This window comes from Camelus ferus, chromosome 27 (genome assembly GCF_009834535.1).
Source record: "Camelus ferus isolate YT-003-E chromosome 27, BCGSAC_Cfer_1.0, whole genome shotgun sequence".
Lineage (NCBI taxonomy): Eukaryota > Metazoa > Chordata > Mammalia > Artiodactyla > Camelidae > Camelus > Camelus ferus.
Window position 1 is genome coordinate 26395487 of NC_045722.1, and position 16117 is coordinate 26411603.

A 16117-nucleotide genomic window follows, 5' to 3' on the forward strand; every position below is an offset into this window, starting at 1 on the left:
TCCCCCAGCCTGGCGTCTCCTTCCTGGAAGGGCTTAAAATCAGGCAAGACAGAAACCAGTCCCTTGGGCAGCCCTCCCAAAATCAGGCCATCGGATGTATGTTCCACGTTTCTCTTCCCTTCCCTGGGGGGGAGTGGGGAGCTGGGCGTCTTCCCTCAGTGTCGGGGCCCTGGGGAGCGTGTGCCGTGGATTTTCCTCCTGGGCTCTTCTTTGCTGCCTTCTGAGTTTCTCGCAAAGGCGGTTGGTCCGCATATTGTTGTCAAGGTGGGTTTTCTGTGGGGAGGAGGAGTTGGGGCGCTGTCTTCCACGGTCTTGCTGATGTCACTCTGTTAGGCGTTTGAAGTCCAGTGAGCTCCGTCAGCATCTGGACTGCCCACACCGTCTGCAGTCTTTTCACTGCTTACCGGTGGGCTGCGGTTGGCTTTCCACATGTGTTCCCGAGTGAAAACAGTTGGTGAGTGCTGTTTGGTATTCCCAGTCAGACGGTAGAAAGGAGACATTGCTGTTGTCAAGGGAATTGTTAAAAGTTATCTTTCCTGTTATAGCTAATAACGTTTATGGTTGGAAGGAAAACTTACTTCAGATTCTCAGCTTGCACTGGAGAAAATGAGTCCCAGAAAATTTAAATTGCTTTTACAAGGTCACATGGCCACTTCAGAGTCAAATTTGTAAGATTATAAGACTTTTGCAGGTGGTTTTCTCATTTCGTTTGTGTTCTTACCACCAGACTCTGATACGAGGTGGAAATGTAGAGGTGAGCTTTTTGGAGCACCTCCTTCTTGGAGCTCTGAAGGATTTGAGGTTCTTCTGAGAATGTGAATTCTCAGACTTTCTACTTTAGTAATACATTTTATGTGAGTGCACGCAGATGTGGGCTCTCGCTGTTTACCATCTTTACCACATTACTTATCAAATCTGACCCAGGTCTGAGGTAACGGCAGTTTTACCTTTTTTTTTTCAGTTGAAATTTTTTTAATTGGGGTAAAATATACATAAAATTTACCATTTCAACCATCTTAAGTATATAGTTCAGTGGCATTAAGTACATTCATAATGTCGTGCAACCATCATGCTATTTCCAGAACTTTTTAAAAATTTTTTTTTATTGAAATATAGTCAGTTTACAATGTTGTGTCAATTTCTGGGGTACAGCACAGTGCTTCAGTCACATGTGAACATACAGGCGGTTTTATCTTGATCTTTGTGAACTCTTTTTGGCCCACTTGAAATCACACAGCGAGCCTTGAAGTTGAGGAGAGGAGAGAACCTCAGGGTTGATTCCACAGTTCTGGGCTTCCTGGGGGTGGGGTTAGCTATGAACCCTGTAACCAGGAGTCAGAGCTGTCTGCATGGGAACCCACCAGACCTGAAACAGGACCCAGAGCAGTGACTGCCTCGTCTCAGTGTTCCAGCACCGAGACGTTTCTGCATGGACCTAAGGCCTCGGCAAAACTGTAATATTAACTAAGTTTGCCCATTCTGTGTAGTACCTCTTACCCCAGTGCCTTCATCCAGGCACTGGTAACCTAATATTGTCCAAGCTGGAGAAGAGCATTTGGAAACACACCTCCTTCCAGATCACATAGATGAACTTACTAAAAGCCTCAGAGACAGAGTATTTGCGTGTTAAGAAGCACCTGGAAAGATTATTTGCGATGATGATGATGATGATGATGGTAAGCTCCCTTTGAACCCACTGTTCCCCAGAACCCTGCTACGCTTTTTACCACAGTGAAGCCTCTGGGAGGGTGAGGGTGGGACTCTGGGGCTTTGCTTCTGTGAGGCTGCAGACTCCTGGGTAAGTCACCTCCTCAATCACGTTCTGACTTCCAGTCTGTAAGTGGGCTTGAAAGTGGTGCTGCGTACTGAGTCAGTGCAGAGCGCTTACCAGAGTGCCGTTTGCCGGCTGCTGACAGCGGAAGGAAGTACTTGCAGGGGGGTTGGTGATGGGGTTGGGGGGCTGGTCTGCCTCGTGCGCCATCTTGCCCAGGGGGACTCTTGGTTCAGGGAAAGGAAGGGGGCAGTAAGCTGGAGGGGCCAACAGCACAGGAACCCCCACTCCCTTTCCTCAAAGGCCGGGAAGGTTGCAAGGGAGGTTCCCAGCTATTGAAAGAGCCAGTATTTAACTATAATCTATTTAACCACCATGGGCAAGAGAGTTAGTATTGTTTATTTCTCTTTTCCCCCACTCACTTGTTGATATTTAAATCTTTCTATCAGTACATTGAAACTTCTCATGAAAAAAATACAACCTTAAGTGACCAGGATTAGGGTTAGGCATAAATATTATTTAGCAGACAGCAGATGTGAGATTTTGGCATTCTTTTCTGTGTCTGGTTCCGAGGGTCCCCGTGATCATAGCAAAACAATGTACTGAGTGTCTACTGTTTATTTCACAGCACCCCCTCAGCACCCCATCATGAATTAGGTTCTGTTGTCAGCTCATGGTAGACACAGGGGGACCAAGACACAGAGAGGTTAAGAGACGTTTCAAGATTGCAGAGCTGGGGTGGGCAGGGCCACTCTTTGCGGCCAGGTGACCAGGCAGCATGGCCCCCTCGGCTGTCACCCATGGAGCACATTTGCTCAGTGCTCTCTGGGGCCTCCGTTCCTCATCCCCTGCTGCTGCTGGTCTGGGGGCAGCTCATAAGGGTGGCCTCTGCGGCAGCTGCAGTCACCCCACTCCACAGTCCCATCCCTGTCAGCACTCCCAGCCCTGGTTCCATCTCCTCCAGCCTGCGCTGCGCTCATCCTCTGTTTCCTGCTTGTTTATGAGTGAATAAAAGTGGCCCCACCTGTTCTCTCAGTGCGGCTGTCAGGGAGCTAATCTAATCTCTGTTGTAACAGGTGCCTATTTTTGGGAGTATCCTTGTCTTGGACAGTCTGTTATCAGCTCTCTGCCCGTTTGACGGCTTGAGTCAGCCCTTGGTCACTGTCAGGTTCCAGGGGACCTTAAAAAGATACTCTTCCTGCTGCGGTGTTTAATCTCATGTGGACATTTAACATGTAAAGTCCAAGTAAATATAATAACTTAAAACCCATAATTTTCAGGAACCAGGGTCACGCACTAGTTCGCAGGTATTTACTGTGTCCAGGAGCTGTGGCGGGTGCGCGGGGGAGGGGCGAAGGTGACCCGCGCATGTGAGCCCTCCTCTCCAGGGGCCAGCGCTGCTCACTGGAGTGTTCAGGGGGGCGCTTGACCTAACAATATGGAGATGAAGAGAAGGACTATATATATGTATTTTCTTAGTTTTTAAAAAATTTTTTTAAATTAATTTTTTATTGAAGTATAGTTACAACGTGTCCATTTCTGGTCTACAGTATAATGTCCCAGTCATGCATATGCAAGTATGTACATGTATTTTCATGTTTTTTTCGTTAAAAGTTATTACAAGATATTAAATATAGTTCCCTGTGCTATATGTAAGAAATTTGTTTATCTATTTTATATATAGTAGTTAGTATCTTCAAATCTCCTAAATTTATCCCTTCTCACCCCCTTTCCCCCTATAACCATGATTGTTTACCGTGTCTGTGAGTCTGTTTCTGGTTTGTAGGTGAGTTCATTAGTGTCCTCTTTGTTTTTTTTTTTAGATTCCGCATGTGAGTGATCTCATATGGTATTTTTCTTTCTCTTTCTGGCTTACTTCACTTAGAATGACCATCTCCAGGTCCTTCCATGTTACTGCAAATGTAGTATTTTATTCTTAGTTTCTTCATGTACATTTTCCTAAAAGACCCCAGACACTTATTCCAAACTTGTATGAGACTGTCTTTAGTAAGAAGTATTACCCAAATGACTGGAGAAGACCCACATGACGTTAGTGCTGGTCCTCGCGCCTCAGCGCGCTGGGTGTTTTGTGCACTCCTGTAGCCTCGTTCCTCGGGAAATGGGTTCCTGCCTCTCTGGCCTTCCCCAGAGAATGGACTCGGGCCGACCAGGACCCCGTGAATCACATTCGCATGGGGCTGAACTAAGCTGGCGGCTTTCTGTTTTCTGTTTTTCTTACCTCTCCCAGTTTTGTAAAGTAAAATATATCATAGTAAATTCAGTGGCTTTACAAAGAAACTTCTGGGGGTTGCGAGAAACCAGCTCCATACAACGCTCCATTTCACTGTGGAAAAATTAGGAGGAGATGTGGAATCAGGTCATCCTGTCTGCACTGTCCCTGCTCCGGGAGAAACTTGGAGCTGACTGCGTTCTGAGGGCTGTGACATCCTTGACCTGTTGAATGAATGACATCTGTGCCTACCTCTCGGAGCCCAGGGCCGGAAGAGTAACCACCCAGCTTGGTCAGGCAGAAAAATGAAAGGTGTTTCTTAGGACTGCAGTACCACTGGGCAGCAGTGAACTGGTGGCGGTGACACAGAAATGTGTTGTTTATTATCTGTTGTATTTATTCAGAGTTGGCATTTTAGACATGTTCTGGGAAGTACCCACTTGTGACCCTCAAATGGGGCCCCTTAGCAGGTAACTTGTCAGGCAGTTTGGAAATAAAAGTTGATTTTTTTCCCGCAAGAGGTGCTGATGAAGTGTGTTTAATAGGTATGTGGGACTGTATTACATGCGGTTTTGGGTGTCTAGCCCCAAAGAGATTGACATCAAGATTTTATTTTTCCATTAAAATATAATTTATTTACTTTTTACCATGACACAATTTCTTTTGTGTCCCCAATAAACAAGACAAAGAGTCTGTTCGCTTCCAGGCTCTAAGTAGCATTTTGGAGAAGAAAAGTCAACAGCCAGCCTGGTCCAGTTCTGCATCTCCCCTGACAGGGCCACTGTGACCTGTGCCGTTTCCTGTCTGTGTGTCTGGGTTGTGCCCTCAGCTCATGACTGATTGTTCTAGGAAGAGGGAGCCCAGGGTGGGCGGAGAAAAGCCAACAGGCAGGCGTCTGCATTGCTTCTGCGCCAGGGGCAGGTGGGGAGTGCAGTCTTTGGCTGCTCCGGCCTTTGAAGGGGCAACGGAGGGTGACACGTAGCCGGGTGTCCCCATGCATCGGCACGGTTCAGGCACACTGCACAGCTTACAACTTTGTGATTCTTCTCAGACATACTAACTCTGAATTTTTAGAGAGGAGTGCCATGCACATAGGTAAAGTAGAACTGAAATGAAGGATTGGGAGTGAATCCATTTCTGAACTAGACGTGGGGACTCAGTTCCATCCACCCTATTCCATGCTCTTTTTCAACAGAATTTCCCCTCTTTTACTCAGAAAACTCCCATCCCTCTCTCCCTGTTCCTGACTTTTTTTTTTTTTTTTTCACTTCTGAGTAATTCTTCACCCTTCTCCCGACTACCCGGAGTTTAATTAAAAAAAAAAATTCTGGTTAAATACACATAACATAAAACTTGCCGTCTTGGCACTTTGAAGTGTGCAGTTCAGTGGCATTAAGGGCGTTCACACTGTGGTGCGGCCATTACCCCCATCCGTCTCCGGAGCTCTCTTCATCTTGCAGAACAGAAACCCTGTATCCTTTAAACACTAAGTCCCCATTCCTGCCTCCCACCCAGTGACAGCCTAATGTGCTCAGGGTTCATCCATGTGTCAGTTTATCGTATGAACATCTTACTGTATATATGTTTATATTTATATTTAAAATTTTCTGTATATTATGATGTTTTGACATTTAAAAACCTTTCCTGGCTGGGGAGAGACTGCTCCCCCCAGGGGTAAACAATGCTTAGAGGTGGCCGGGGGCCCAGCCTGGGGGGAAGTAACCAGTCCAGGGCCACTCCTCCTCTGTATGGCCCGTGCACCCCAGGAGCCAGTACCCCTCTGTCTTAATCACCCCAGGGCCAGGTGCCTGGCCACTGGAGACCACCCCTGTATCCCAAAGCCCACGGGAGTGATTCAGACGAGCCAAAACAGCCAGCCCTGCCTGTTTACCCTGCCTGCCCTGCCCCTCCCTCAGAAACCCCGATTCAGATCACGGCCTGGGTGCCTCCTCTCTGGCCCTGTCTTCTGCCTCCTGGCCACCCTGGTGTCCTTCCCGTGCAGTCCTGCAAAGCATGCCGTACCTCCTGTCTCTAGGACCTGGGGGTGAATAGACTTTGCTTTCCTGAGCCTCTCCTCTTGCAGCTGCACCTGACCGACCATCACATAAACAAATGTGAAACAGTCAGAATCCCCTTGCTTCTAACGGCAGAGTAAGAGTCCCTGTGTATGAACTGCCCGTGGTTTACCGTTTATCCCTCTGTGGGCTGCTTCCACTTTTTGGCTGTTGTGAATAGCGCTGCTGTGAATGTGGATGGACAAATACATGATTGAGTCCCTGCTTTTAATTCTTTTGGGTACATGCTCAGAAATGGAATCTCTCGGTCATATGGTCATTCTGTGCTTAAGTTTTTGAGGAACTTCCATACTGCTTTCCACAGTGCCCACATCATTTGACCCTCCCACCAGCAGTGCAGCAGGGTTTCAGTTTCCTGTATCTTTGCCGACACTTGTTATTTTCTGGGAATTTTTTTTTTGATGGTAGCCATCATAATGGATATGAAGTGGCATTTCATTGTATTCTGATTTGCATTTGCCTAATGACTAATAATGTTAATTATTTTTTCATGTGCTTATTGGGCAGTTGTATGTCTCTTTGGTGAAATGTCTAAGTCCTTCACCCATTTTAAAGTCAGGTTGTTCTGCTTCTTTGTTGCTGAGTTGTGGGAGTCCCTTTTATTTGCTGGATATATCCAGATACCACTTGCCACATATGTGATTTGCAGATGCTTTCTCCCATTCTGAGGGTTGCCTTTCCACTATGTTGGTTGTGTCTTTTGATGCACAGAAGTTTTTAATTTTGATGTAGTCCAATTTATTTATTTGTTTTTCTTTGGTTGCTTGTGGTTTTGGTGTCATATGCAAGAAATCATTGCCAAATCCAATGTCATGAAATTTTTCTCTTAGCGTATTCTTCTAAGATTTTGTAGTTTCAAATCTCACCTTTAGGTCTCAGATCCATTTTGAGTTAAATGTTGTATATTGTGTAAAGTAAGGGGTCAGCTTCACTTATTTTGCTCACAGATATCCAGTTTACCCAACACCATTTGTTGAAAAGACTTTTCCCCACTGAATGGTCTTGGCATCTTTGCTGAAGATCGTTTGTCAGGGCTTAATCGCGAGGCTTTGGATTATAAACCTTGAACCTCCTGTGGCCGGTCTCTTTCCTGGGTACCACTGTCAGAGCCACTCTCCTAAATGCTCCTTTTACCTTAGCGTGATGCTGCTTAAATGAGCATTTGCTTAAAACAGTTTATTTTCCCCAGATTGTGTGTGTGTGTGTGTGTGTTTTCCAAACTCTTATCTCTTAAAGCCTTTATTATCCAATTGCACTCAATACTCACTTGGCCCTTCCCACGTCAAGTTGTTAAGGCTTTACATCTGTACGTCCTTTTTATTTAATGAGATTAAAAGCTGTGGAAGCGTACAATCTAATAAGTACCGTGAAACAACCAGAAAAGGCTCTTGCAAAACGCAGGTCCTCAGCTGACCGACTTCACACAGCCTTTGTCCAGCATCACGAAAGGTGGTGCAGCCTTCGGAGACAGAGCACTTGCTGAATCCAATTAAGCTGAAGAAAGATGCTACTTTACTGTTCACCTGAGTTGGCAAAGCTCAGTCTGAAATGAATAGCCCTCTTATGAAACTTGAACACTATATACGTGGTTTGTAGACTTGTATCGGGGTGTTTTCCAAAATGCTAACAGCCTTTTGAAGCTAACGTGACTTGGTTGTACCGGCAGATGTTAGAGTAGTTGGCTCCCATTTATAATCATTATTTCCATTTTCGTGGAAGTCTGGAGAACACGGCTCAGGCTGCAGACTGCTGGATACATAATTTAACAACAGACTGTGAGCATAGAAGTGCTACTCATCCTTCCGAAAGCGGAGCGCAGAAGTCCACTTATGAATGATCAGCTATTCAGTGAAGCTGAAGGAAGCTCCTTGAAGTAATCGCGGATATAAACACGCCTGTTTCCATGGAAACACGCTGCGTTCACGTGCAGAGGTTCAGGAGTCTTGTTCCCATTCGGAAGGGAGCCTGCTCCTTGTCGGGTGGCCTGGACCCCCGGCTCAGAGGTTGGCCGTCTCTGCAGGCTTGTTACCGGTCTCCCCAGTTCCATTTCTGCCAAGGAAAGGGAAACCGATTTTCTTTAAGGTTAAATGAGCCAATTTTATCCCTAAAGGCACGTTAGATGTTATGGTTTCTCATTATATGAATTTTATGCCCTCATAGTTGAAACAGTAATTCCTCAACCTGCTAAAGTGTTATTCTTTTTTTGTGTCCGGATTTGAAGTCTGCGATATGGGGGTATGTGTCTTTAGGTTACACTCTTAACAATAATCAGTATTTCTTGTCTTCCTTCGGTGTATGTGCTCTCTGGGTCTTTGCTTTGAGTTGCAACCAGGGTGATGGATGAATAACCTGAACTATACCTGGTATCACTCTTCACTTGGGTTTGGCTTCAGAGCATGAATTTGACATCAAATTTGTTTTGCAATGTCTTCTAGTTCATCTTTTTATTTTTTCTTTGTTGTATAATCAGGTAAACAAATGTTACAGAGTATCTGTATAGTCACATCTCACTGGCAACTTGAAGTGTACAGATGTCCTGTTTTTCTAGAATTTATTAAATATGGGTAAGAATGTTCCATCCTTTAGAATTGTGACTACAAGGCAAGTCCCATCCCTTTCCAACGTGCCCCTGGCTGTGAGTGTGGGATGAAAGGAGGTTGGGCAGTGCTTGCCTTGGTCCTTGGCACAGGGTACTAACACACACGTGTTTTTCTCCACAGTGAAGCCCACCGTCATCGATGTGGACATCTATGTTAACAGCATCGGTCCCGTGTCCTCAATAAACATGGTAAGACGCTGTTTTCTTTTCTGACCTGACAGTATTTCTGTCCATTCTTGCTCGCGTCCTCACCGTGGGTTTCCGTCCGAGATTGATCGTGTGGTTTTAAACTCACGGGTTTCCGTCCGAGATTGATCGTGTGGTTTTAAACTCAGAATTGGCTTCTTAAACCTGTGGCAATCATTGGTAGCTTCGGTGTTGGAAATAGTAAAACTCGAGGAGTGGCGTTCGTGACACTAGCAGTGGGTCACTGCTCTGAGGATGGATAGTGTCTCACCCCCCGCCTTGTCCGCACGTGGATCTCCAGGTGATGTGATTTGCGCTTGTGCTGTCGCTGGCTGAGTCTGACCTCACTGATACTGGGGATGAATAGAAATGATGTTTGTACTTTTGTTCATTCTTTCATGATCCAGAGGACCTGCATTTCATTAGTGTTTCTCAGGAAAGGATCTGAGATTACCCGGCTCAGACCTCTGTCTGCAGTTTGAACTCTGAGGGTAAACATGCTGCCTTTCTTTTTTTTACCAGGAGAAAGTATGGGACCAAGTGTGTGGTTTCCCCGAGTCGGGTGTTTTCACAGTCAGAAGTAAAGTAAGCCCCAGAAGTAACTGTTCGCAGGCTAGAGAATGCCTTCCCTGTACCAGGGGTTGGCTCTTAGGAAGGGGCTGTGCTGGCATCTGTCACTGCAGGCAGATCTTGCGGGATTCCAGGAGCAGGCACTTGCCTCACCCACCCGGCGGTGGCAGGAGCTCCTGGACGCAGGGGGCTTCCTTTGTGCTTCCCTGCTCCACAGTGGCTCCTGGATTTGGGGGACACGTGAGGCTGACAGGGGGCGTTGCACGGTGCCAACTGAAAATGCCATCCTTTCATTGTATGATTCTGTAGTTGGACGTAACCCTTCCAAAATGAATCGCAAAATCATTTCTTTTCATTGCCACATAATGCAAATGTTCATGTTCTCTTTGATGAATATATAAAGGTTCCATGTGGGGGTGAAGTGATACTCAGTGGGGGTGACTCACTTAAAAATCCCCCATGTCACCCGTAAACTGGAGATGGGGCACCAGCAAGGAGGTGATGTGAATAAAAGAGGGTTCACCGCACACAACCTGTGGGCTGCAGATTGTGAACGTAAACTGCAAGTGTGATCCCCTCCCCTGGTAAATAATTCTTCGGTTGACCACATAGAGTCATCACTTCTTAGTTTGCTTCTTATTCTGGAGTTCTGTTATGTTAGTTACACAACACTTCATTCAGACGCTGACACTACAACAGAAGTGCCCCCATGGACACATAGTCACAATGTCATTTTAGGGACAGCGGCTTGCACCTGGGGTTCTGGGGGTTTTTCATGAACTCCTGTAACGTTGAGATCCACCTTGTGCCCAGGGTTAGGCTTTGCTGTTGGAATGGACAGACATCTCTGTATGAAAACCCTACACCGCAGGAGAGGCTGAGAGTAAGTGACAGTCTCCCACAGGGCGGTAAGGACTTTGTTAATGACAGGCACCCCGCCCCTGGAAAGCCTGCAGTTGGGGTAGATTGCTCCAATGAGGTCTTCTCAGCCTGACGCCTGGCCGCTAGGCAGGAGCCTGCCAGGTGGGACAGCGTGGGAAGGTCCCCGTGAAAGGGCAGACGGCAGGTTTGGCACGCGGTTGGAGTCTGAGGGGCTGACGTGCTGCTTGAATGCCACGTGGTGGGCGGATCTGGGTTGTGCGGGGGCTGAGGCTCTGACCATAGTCACGTCACCCTCAGGCCCCAGACAGACCCCGCATGGGGAAAGTGTGCGGACACTTCCATGTGAGGTGTGTGCACGTCCAGCTTCACGAGAGATTAGTTCAAATCCAGATTTATAAACAAACCATCAGGGAACCCAGGGAACCAGAGCAAAGACAGGTGCAGGGCTGAGCGACCAGAGGAGGGAACATGCAGGACCCCCGAGGGAGGTTTCAGAGGCCTCAGAAGGTAGGGGCTTCTGCGTTGCTTTTTTTTGTTTTTAAGTTTAAACTTTTATTTTTAAAAAGATTTATTTTTTTTGGAGCAGTTTTAGGTTAACAGCAAAATTGAGAGGAAGGTCCAGAGAAGGTCCCATATCCTCCCTGCCCCCTCCCCCCACACGCATAGCCTCCTCCACTATCAACATCCCCCACCAGGTGGTACATTTGTACGAGCAGTGAACACACGCTGACATGTCATCATCACCCAAAGCCTGTAGTTGACACTAGAATTCACCTTTGGTGTTAACATCTGTGGGTCTGGACAAGCGTGAAATGACAGGTTTCCACCGTTACACAGAGTAGTGTCGCTGCCCTGAAAATTCTCTCTGCACATCTGCTTCCTCAAGGGTGAGTATTTCTAGCCTTTGTCTTCATGGCACTTTGTTTAGTAGTTGGAATGATACAAGGCTTCTTCTCACGTTGCTAAGTACATCACATGTACCCACTCTGTCTATGAAACCTAATGACACAGTTTGAAAAGAATGTGAAATGCTTTAAAGTGGACCTCGTGAAAAATAAGAGCAATTTAAAAGCAGAGAACTGACTGTTTAAGTGGGTTTTGGGGACTGAGTCATCAATAATAATTTTAAAAAAGGTGAGAGAGACTAAAGCAAATTTAAAATACATTCTGAGAAAAAGGTGCAATTTAGAGACGTGTACAGGATTGAAAGATATAAATTTTTATTGTGGTTTTGACCATAAGCTAAATAAAGTCTTGTAAAATTATGCCCCCCCCCAATATTCATTTAACCATCAAGTAAAGAGAGAAAACAGCTGTTTCTTCCTCCCCTTCTCCTCTTTCCTACTTGTCTGCTTCTTCTATTGGTGTTATTAGTACTGAAGATTCAGCTTTCAGACATCCCTCTCCACTAAAGAAAAATGAAGTTGCATTTCAGTCTCTTGTTTAACAGATTGATTTTCATTATCTTGTCTCTCCTGGAGTTTTTGCTTTTTCTGGTTACAGAGATTAGAAATGGTTCAGCTGGGGTGAGGAGAATCTTTCTTTACAAAGCTTCAGTCACATCCTCTGTCTTTGTCGTTATGACATATCGAAATGTGCACAGTTCCTTACAGAGATGGTGTGTGGTTTGTTTCAGGCCCATAGGGGCTGCATATAAAGGGGCCTGAGAGTTTATTTTTGAGAATTTTCACTGTAAGAAACCTTTCAGGAAAGGAAGAAAGAAAACCAGTGCTTGATACCTATTCTTGGCCATCAGCCTGTGTTGTTGGATCTTCATGAGACTGTGGGAGAGAAGATAAGTCTTTCCCACGTGTGTGTTGGTGAGTGAGCTGGAGCCCACGGGGACAGAGAACCCAGATACCTAGTTCTGACCCCACTGTGTCTCTGCGGTTGGTGTGAACCACAGCCCAGCCCCTGCAGAGCTAAAGCTCTAGCTTAGGACTTGAGATGAAACAGGCTCAAGGGTGAGTCTCCTGCTAGGACCACTTTCCTTTTATTAAAAAAAAAAATTAATAGAGTTGGTTTTTTTAAAGCAGTTCAAACGTTTTCCTCCAGCTTTGTTGAGATGTAATTGACATATAACATTATATAAGCTGAAGATGAAGTACCGGGTGATTGGCTGTGCGTACACATCGCAAAATGATGACCACAGCAAGGTTCGTTAACACTTCCGTCACCCGACTTAGTTCTGTTTTTGTGGTGAGATCTTTCAAGATCTACTCTCTTAGCAAGTATCAAGTGTATAATACTGTGCTGTTAACGGTGGTCACCACGCCATATGTACATCCCTGCAACTTGCTCATCTCAGCACCTGGAAGGTTGTACCCTTCGAGCAACATTTACCCGTAAGTAACCACCCCCCACCCCATCCCTGGAAACCACCAATCTACTCTCTGTTTCAATGATTTCAGGTTTTTTAAATTCCACATGTAAGTAAGAGCATACAATTCTTATTTTACTATGTCTGACTTACTTCATTTAGCATAATTTTAAATTTGCAGAGATTGGGTAGAAATCACAGAAAGTTCCCATATATTTCTGTGTGCGCATGCACGCATGCATGTACACACACACACTCACTCCTACTGTTAACATCTTGCGTCAGTGTGGTACGTTTGTTACCATTGTTGAGTGTCTGTTGACACATTGTTATTAACTGGAGTCCACAGTCTGCGTTGGGATTCATTTTTGATGCTGCATGTTCTGCGGGGTTTCACAAGTGTGTGATGACATGTATAGTGTGTTCACCATTGTTGTACCATCCAAGGTGTTTTCACTGCCTTAAAAATCCTCTGTGCTCCACCTGTTCATACCTTATTCCTCACTAACCCTTGGCAGCCACTGATCTTTTTACTGTCTCCATAGTTTTGCTTTTTCCAGAAAGTGGTATAGGTGGAATCATAGAGCATGCAGCCTTCTAAGGCTGGCTGATTCCCCTCTGTGTTTAACCGAGCTGGTATAAGCTACCATCTGAGGGTATCCAGGACCTAGTGGTTGAGTGGATATGATGTCACTGTAACAGCTGGTTGTGACTGTGTGTTACCCAGAAATTAAGGAGGAGGCTGTGGAGATCAAAGAGACAGGTTAAAAATCACTGGAATATGCTCCGTTATATGACCCATGGCCTAAAAGGATAGAACTCGCAGGAGGGCGTGCAGCCGGGGGTGGGGTGGGGGAGCGTATGCAGCTTGCTGTGACATCTGTGAACCTCATCTCTGCTCCTGGCACTTTGGGCTGCAGTTTTGAGAGGTGAGTTTGGCGACCACGTGGAATCACAGAAAGGCCAGGAGAGAAGAAAGTAAATTCCATTCCAGAAGGGTCTGTTGTCCCTGGAGGATGCCCATTGCTTTGTGAAACTTTTCTGAAGGGTCCTCAGCTCAGGAAAGTCCAGAAGAAGGGGAGGCTGCCACACCACAGTGCCACCCTTGTTCCGGTCTTTGCATTTGCGCTGCTTAAGATCCATCTCAGTTTTCGAGTCTGTAGTTTGATATCCTTCATCAGGTTGGGAAAATTATGGCCATTATTTCTTAAAATACTGCTTCTGCACCGTTCTGTCTTTTCATGTTCTAGGACTCCAGTCCTGTGAATGTTATGCATTGCTCCCAAGTCCCGTTTGTCCCTTAGGATTTCTTCCCATCCCTTTGCCCCCCAAGCTCACTCAGTGCAAACCTTCCAGCCTGCATCTCAGCATCTCAAGACACTCCTCATGTGTCTATTATCTGTGAAAGCCGTCTGTTGAGTTCTTAATTTCAGTTACTGTGATTTTTTTTTGCATCTTTTTTCTTTTTAGTTGAGGTCTAGTCAGTTTACAATGTTGTGTCAACTTCTGGTGTACAGCATAATGTTTCTGTTGTACACATACGTACATATATTCATTTTCACATCCTTTTTCATTGTAAGTTACTATGAGATACTGAATATAGTTCCCTGTGCTGTACAGTAGAAACTTGTTGTTCATCTGTTTTATATATAGTAGTTAGTACCTGCAAATCTCCAGCTCCCAGTTTACCCCTTCCCACCCCCATTCTCCCTGGTAACCATACATTTGTTTTCTATGTATTTGAGTCTGTTTCTGTGTTGTAAATAAGTTCATTTGTCTTTTTTGAAAATTCCACACATAAGTGATATCATACGGTATTTTTCTTTGTCTTTCTGACTTCATTTAGAATGACAATCTTCAAGTCCATCCATGTTGCTGCAAATGGCAGTATTTCATTCTGTGTTACGGCTGAGTAATATTCCATTGTATAAATACACCACAGCTTCTTCATCCAGTCATCTGTCGATGGACATTGAGGCTGTTGCCATGTCTTGGCTGTTGTAAATGTAAACAGTGCTGCTGTGGACATTGGGGTGCATGTATCATTCTGAGTTATTTTCATTTCTAAAATTTTAATTTTGCTTGTTACTAACAGACATCGATTTTCTGGTGAAATTCCACATCTTGCACTCTGTTTTCCTGAACGCGTTAATCGTTAAATTCATGGCTAACAGCTGTAGTATCTGATTATCCGTGGTACCGTTTTTATCATCTCATTTGTTGCTTGGCTGCATTTTTTGTCTGCCTGGTAATTTTGATTGTGTACAAAAGTGGCAGAGACTTCCGGCACCATTCCCTCTCATGTCTGGAGGTCGGAGCTTGCATAGGGGCTGTTCTACCATCTTGCTGAGGCTCAGGTGAGCTCTGGTCCCCTCCGGCCCTGTGGACAGCTCCCCAGGGGTCCCGACAGAGGGCTCAGGATGCTTCCCAGGGCCCCTGCCAAATGATCCTGAACTCTAGTGTTTATACCTCTGACAATGTGAAATGGCTGAAAATTCTGTTCTTCTTTTTGAGCCATTTTTTTCCAGTTGCTTTTTAACCTCTTGACCCTGTGCAACTTAGTGTATAAATGGACTGAGGGAAAGCCCATGTTGTTTGGCTCATTCCCCCATCATCTCTTCTCTCTAAAGCCATGGCCCTCCTGTTCCTCCTTGCGCTCTGCTGGGTCCTCACCCTCAGCAGCCACTCCCCACCCAGCATCAGAGGCGGGCAGGAGGTGAGCTCTGCAGAGAGCGCGCTGCTCACGTAAGCCTGCCTCCTTGGTGTCTGGCCTCATCAAATAACGTCCAGCTTTTCTATTGTTCTTACTGAGAGTGTTGGCCTAGGAGAAGCTGTCCCGTCACAGCCATGCATTTTCAACCAACATTTTAGGTTTAGTTAGAATAAGGTTGAATTTCTAATAGTCGGCAAGGAAGTAACTTGGAGCCAAGAGTTAAGCCCTGTGACACTTTGCTGTGGGATCTCCTTCTCGCTTCAGTAACCTTCCCAGATGTCTTCAGGTTAGTGAGGAAGAGAGAGGTTTTCTAAATTCCAGCGTGTGCAGGTTTCCCCTATAAATAATGTCTCTTTGAGGGAAACTAAAGGGAGTTAGTGATGTATTTCTTCTAGCTGTATCAGCGCGAGGAAACAGAGCTGTGGTCTGTTTGTTAGCGATTGTTTAAGAAGATGGTTTTGTATGTAGCTTTAACGTCCTTTTAAGAAATGGAAAGTAATATTTTTATATGTAAAGCTTGTGTGCTTGAGATTTGATTTATCACTAGACAGAAAGCCCTTGCCAAATAGAAATAATAATGATGGTGTCTACAATATACATGTTATTAACTAAATCAGTAGAATATATTGAGAGAGCCACGCAGGATGAATGGAAATGATTTCTGGAATTAAGAAAAATCTTCAAAAAGAGAAGATGATATTGAAAAGCTTTAAAAGCTAATAAAGGCTTTTAAAACCAGAGCTCCAGTGAACCTCAGTCTGGAGCAGGTGC

The 16117-nt window shown here is 45.3% G+C and overlaps 1 protein-coding gene across 2 annotated transcripts in view; it reads left to right on the top strand.

Moving 5' to 3' along the window:
* GABRG3 (gamma-aminobutyric acid type A receptor subunit gamma3) overlaps positions 1-16117 on the top strand; it is a 444492-nt gene that overhangs the window by 40883 nt on the left and 387492 nt on the right. For both annotated transcript variants that reach the window (XM_032468826.1, XM_032468827.1), the window contains exon 3: positions 8797-8864. In XM_032468826.1, coding sequence (XP_032324717.1) covers positions 8797-8864 — 68 coding nt within the window. The remainder of the gene's footprint in view (positions 1-8796; positions 8865-16117) is intronic.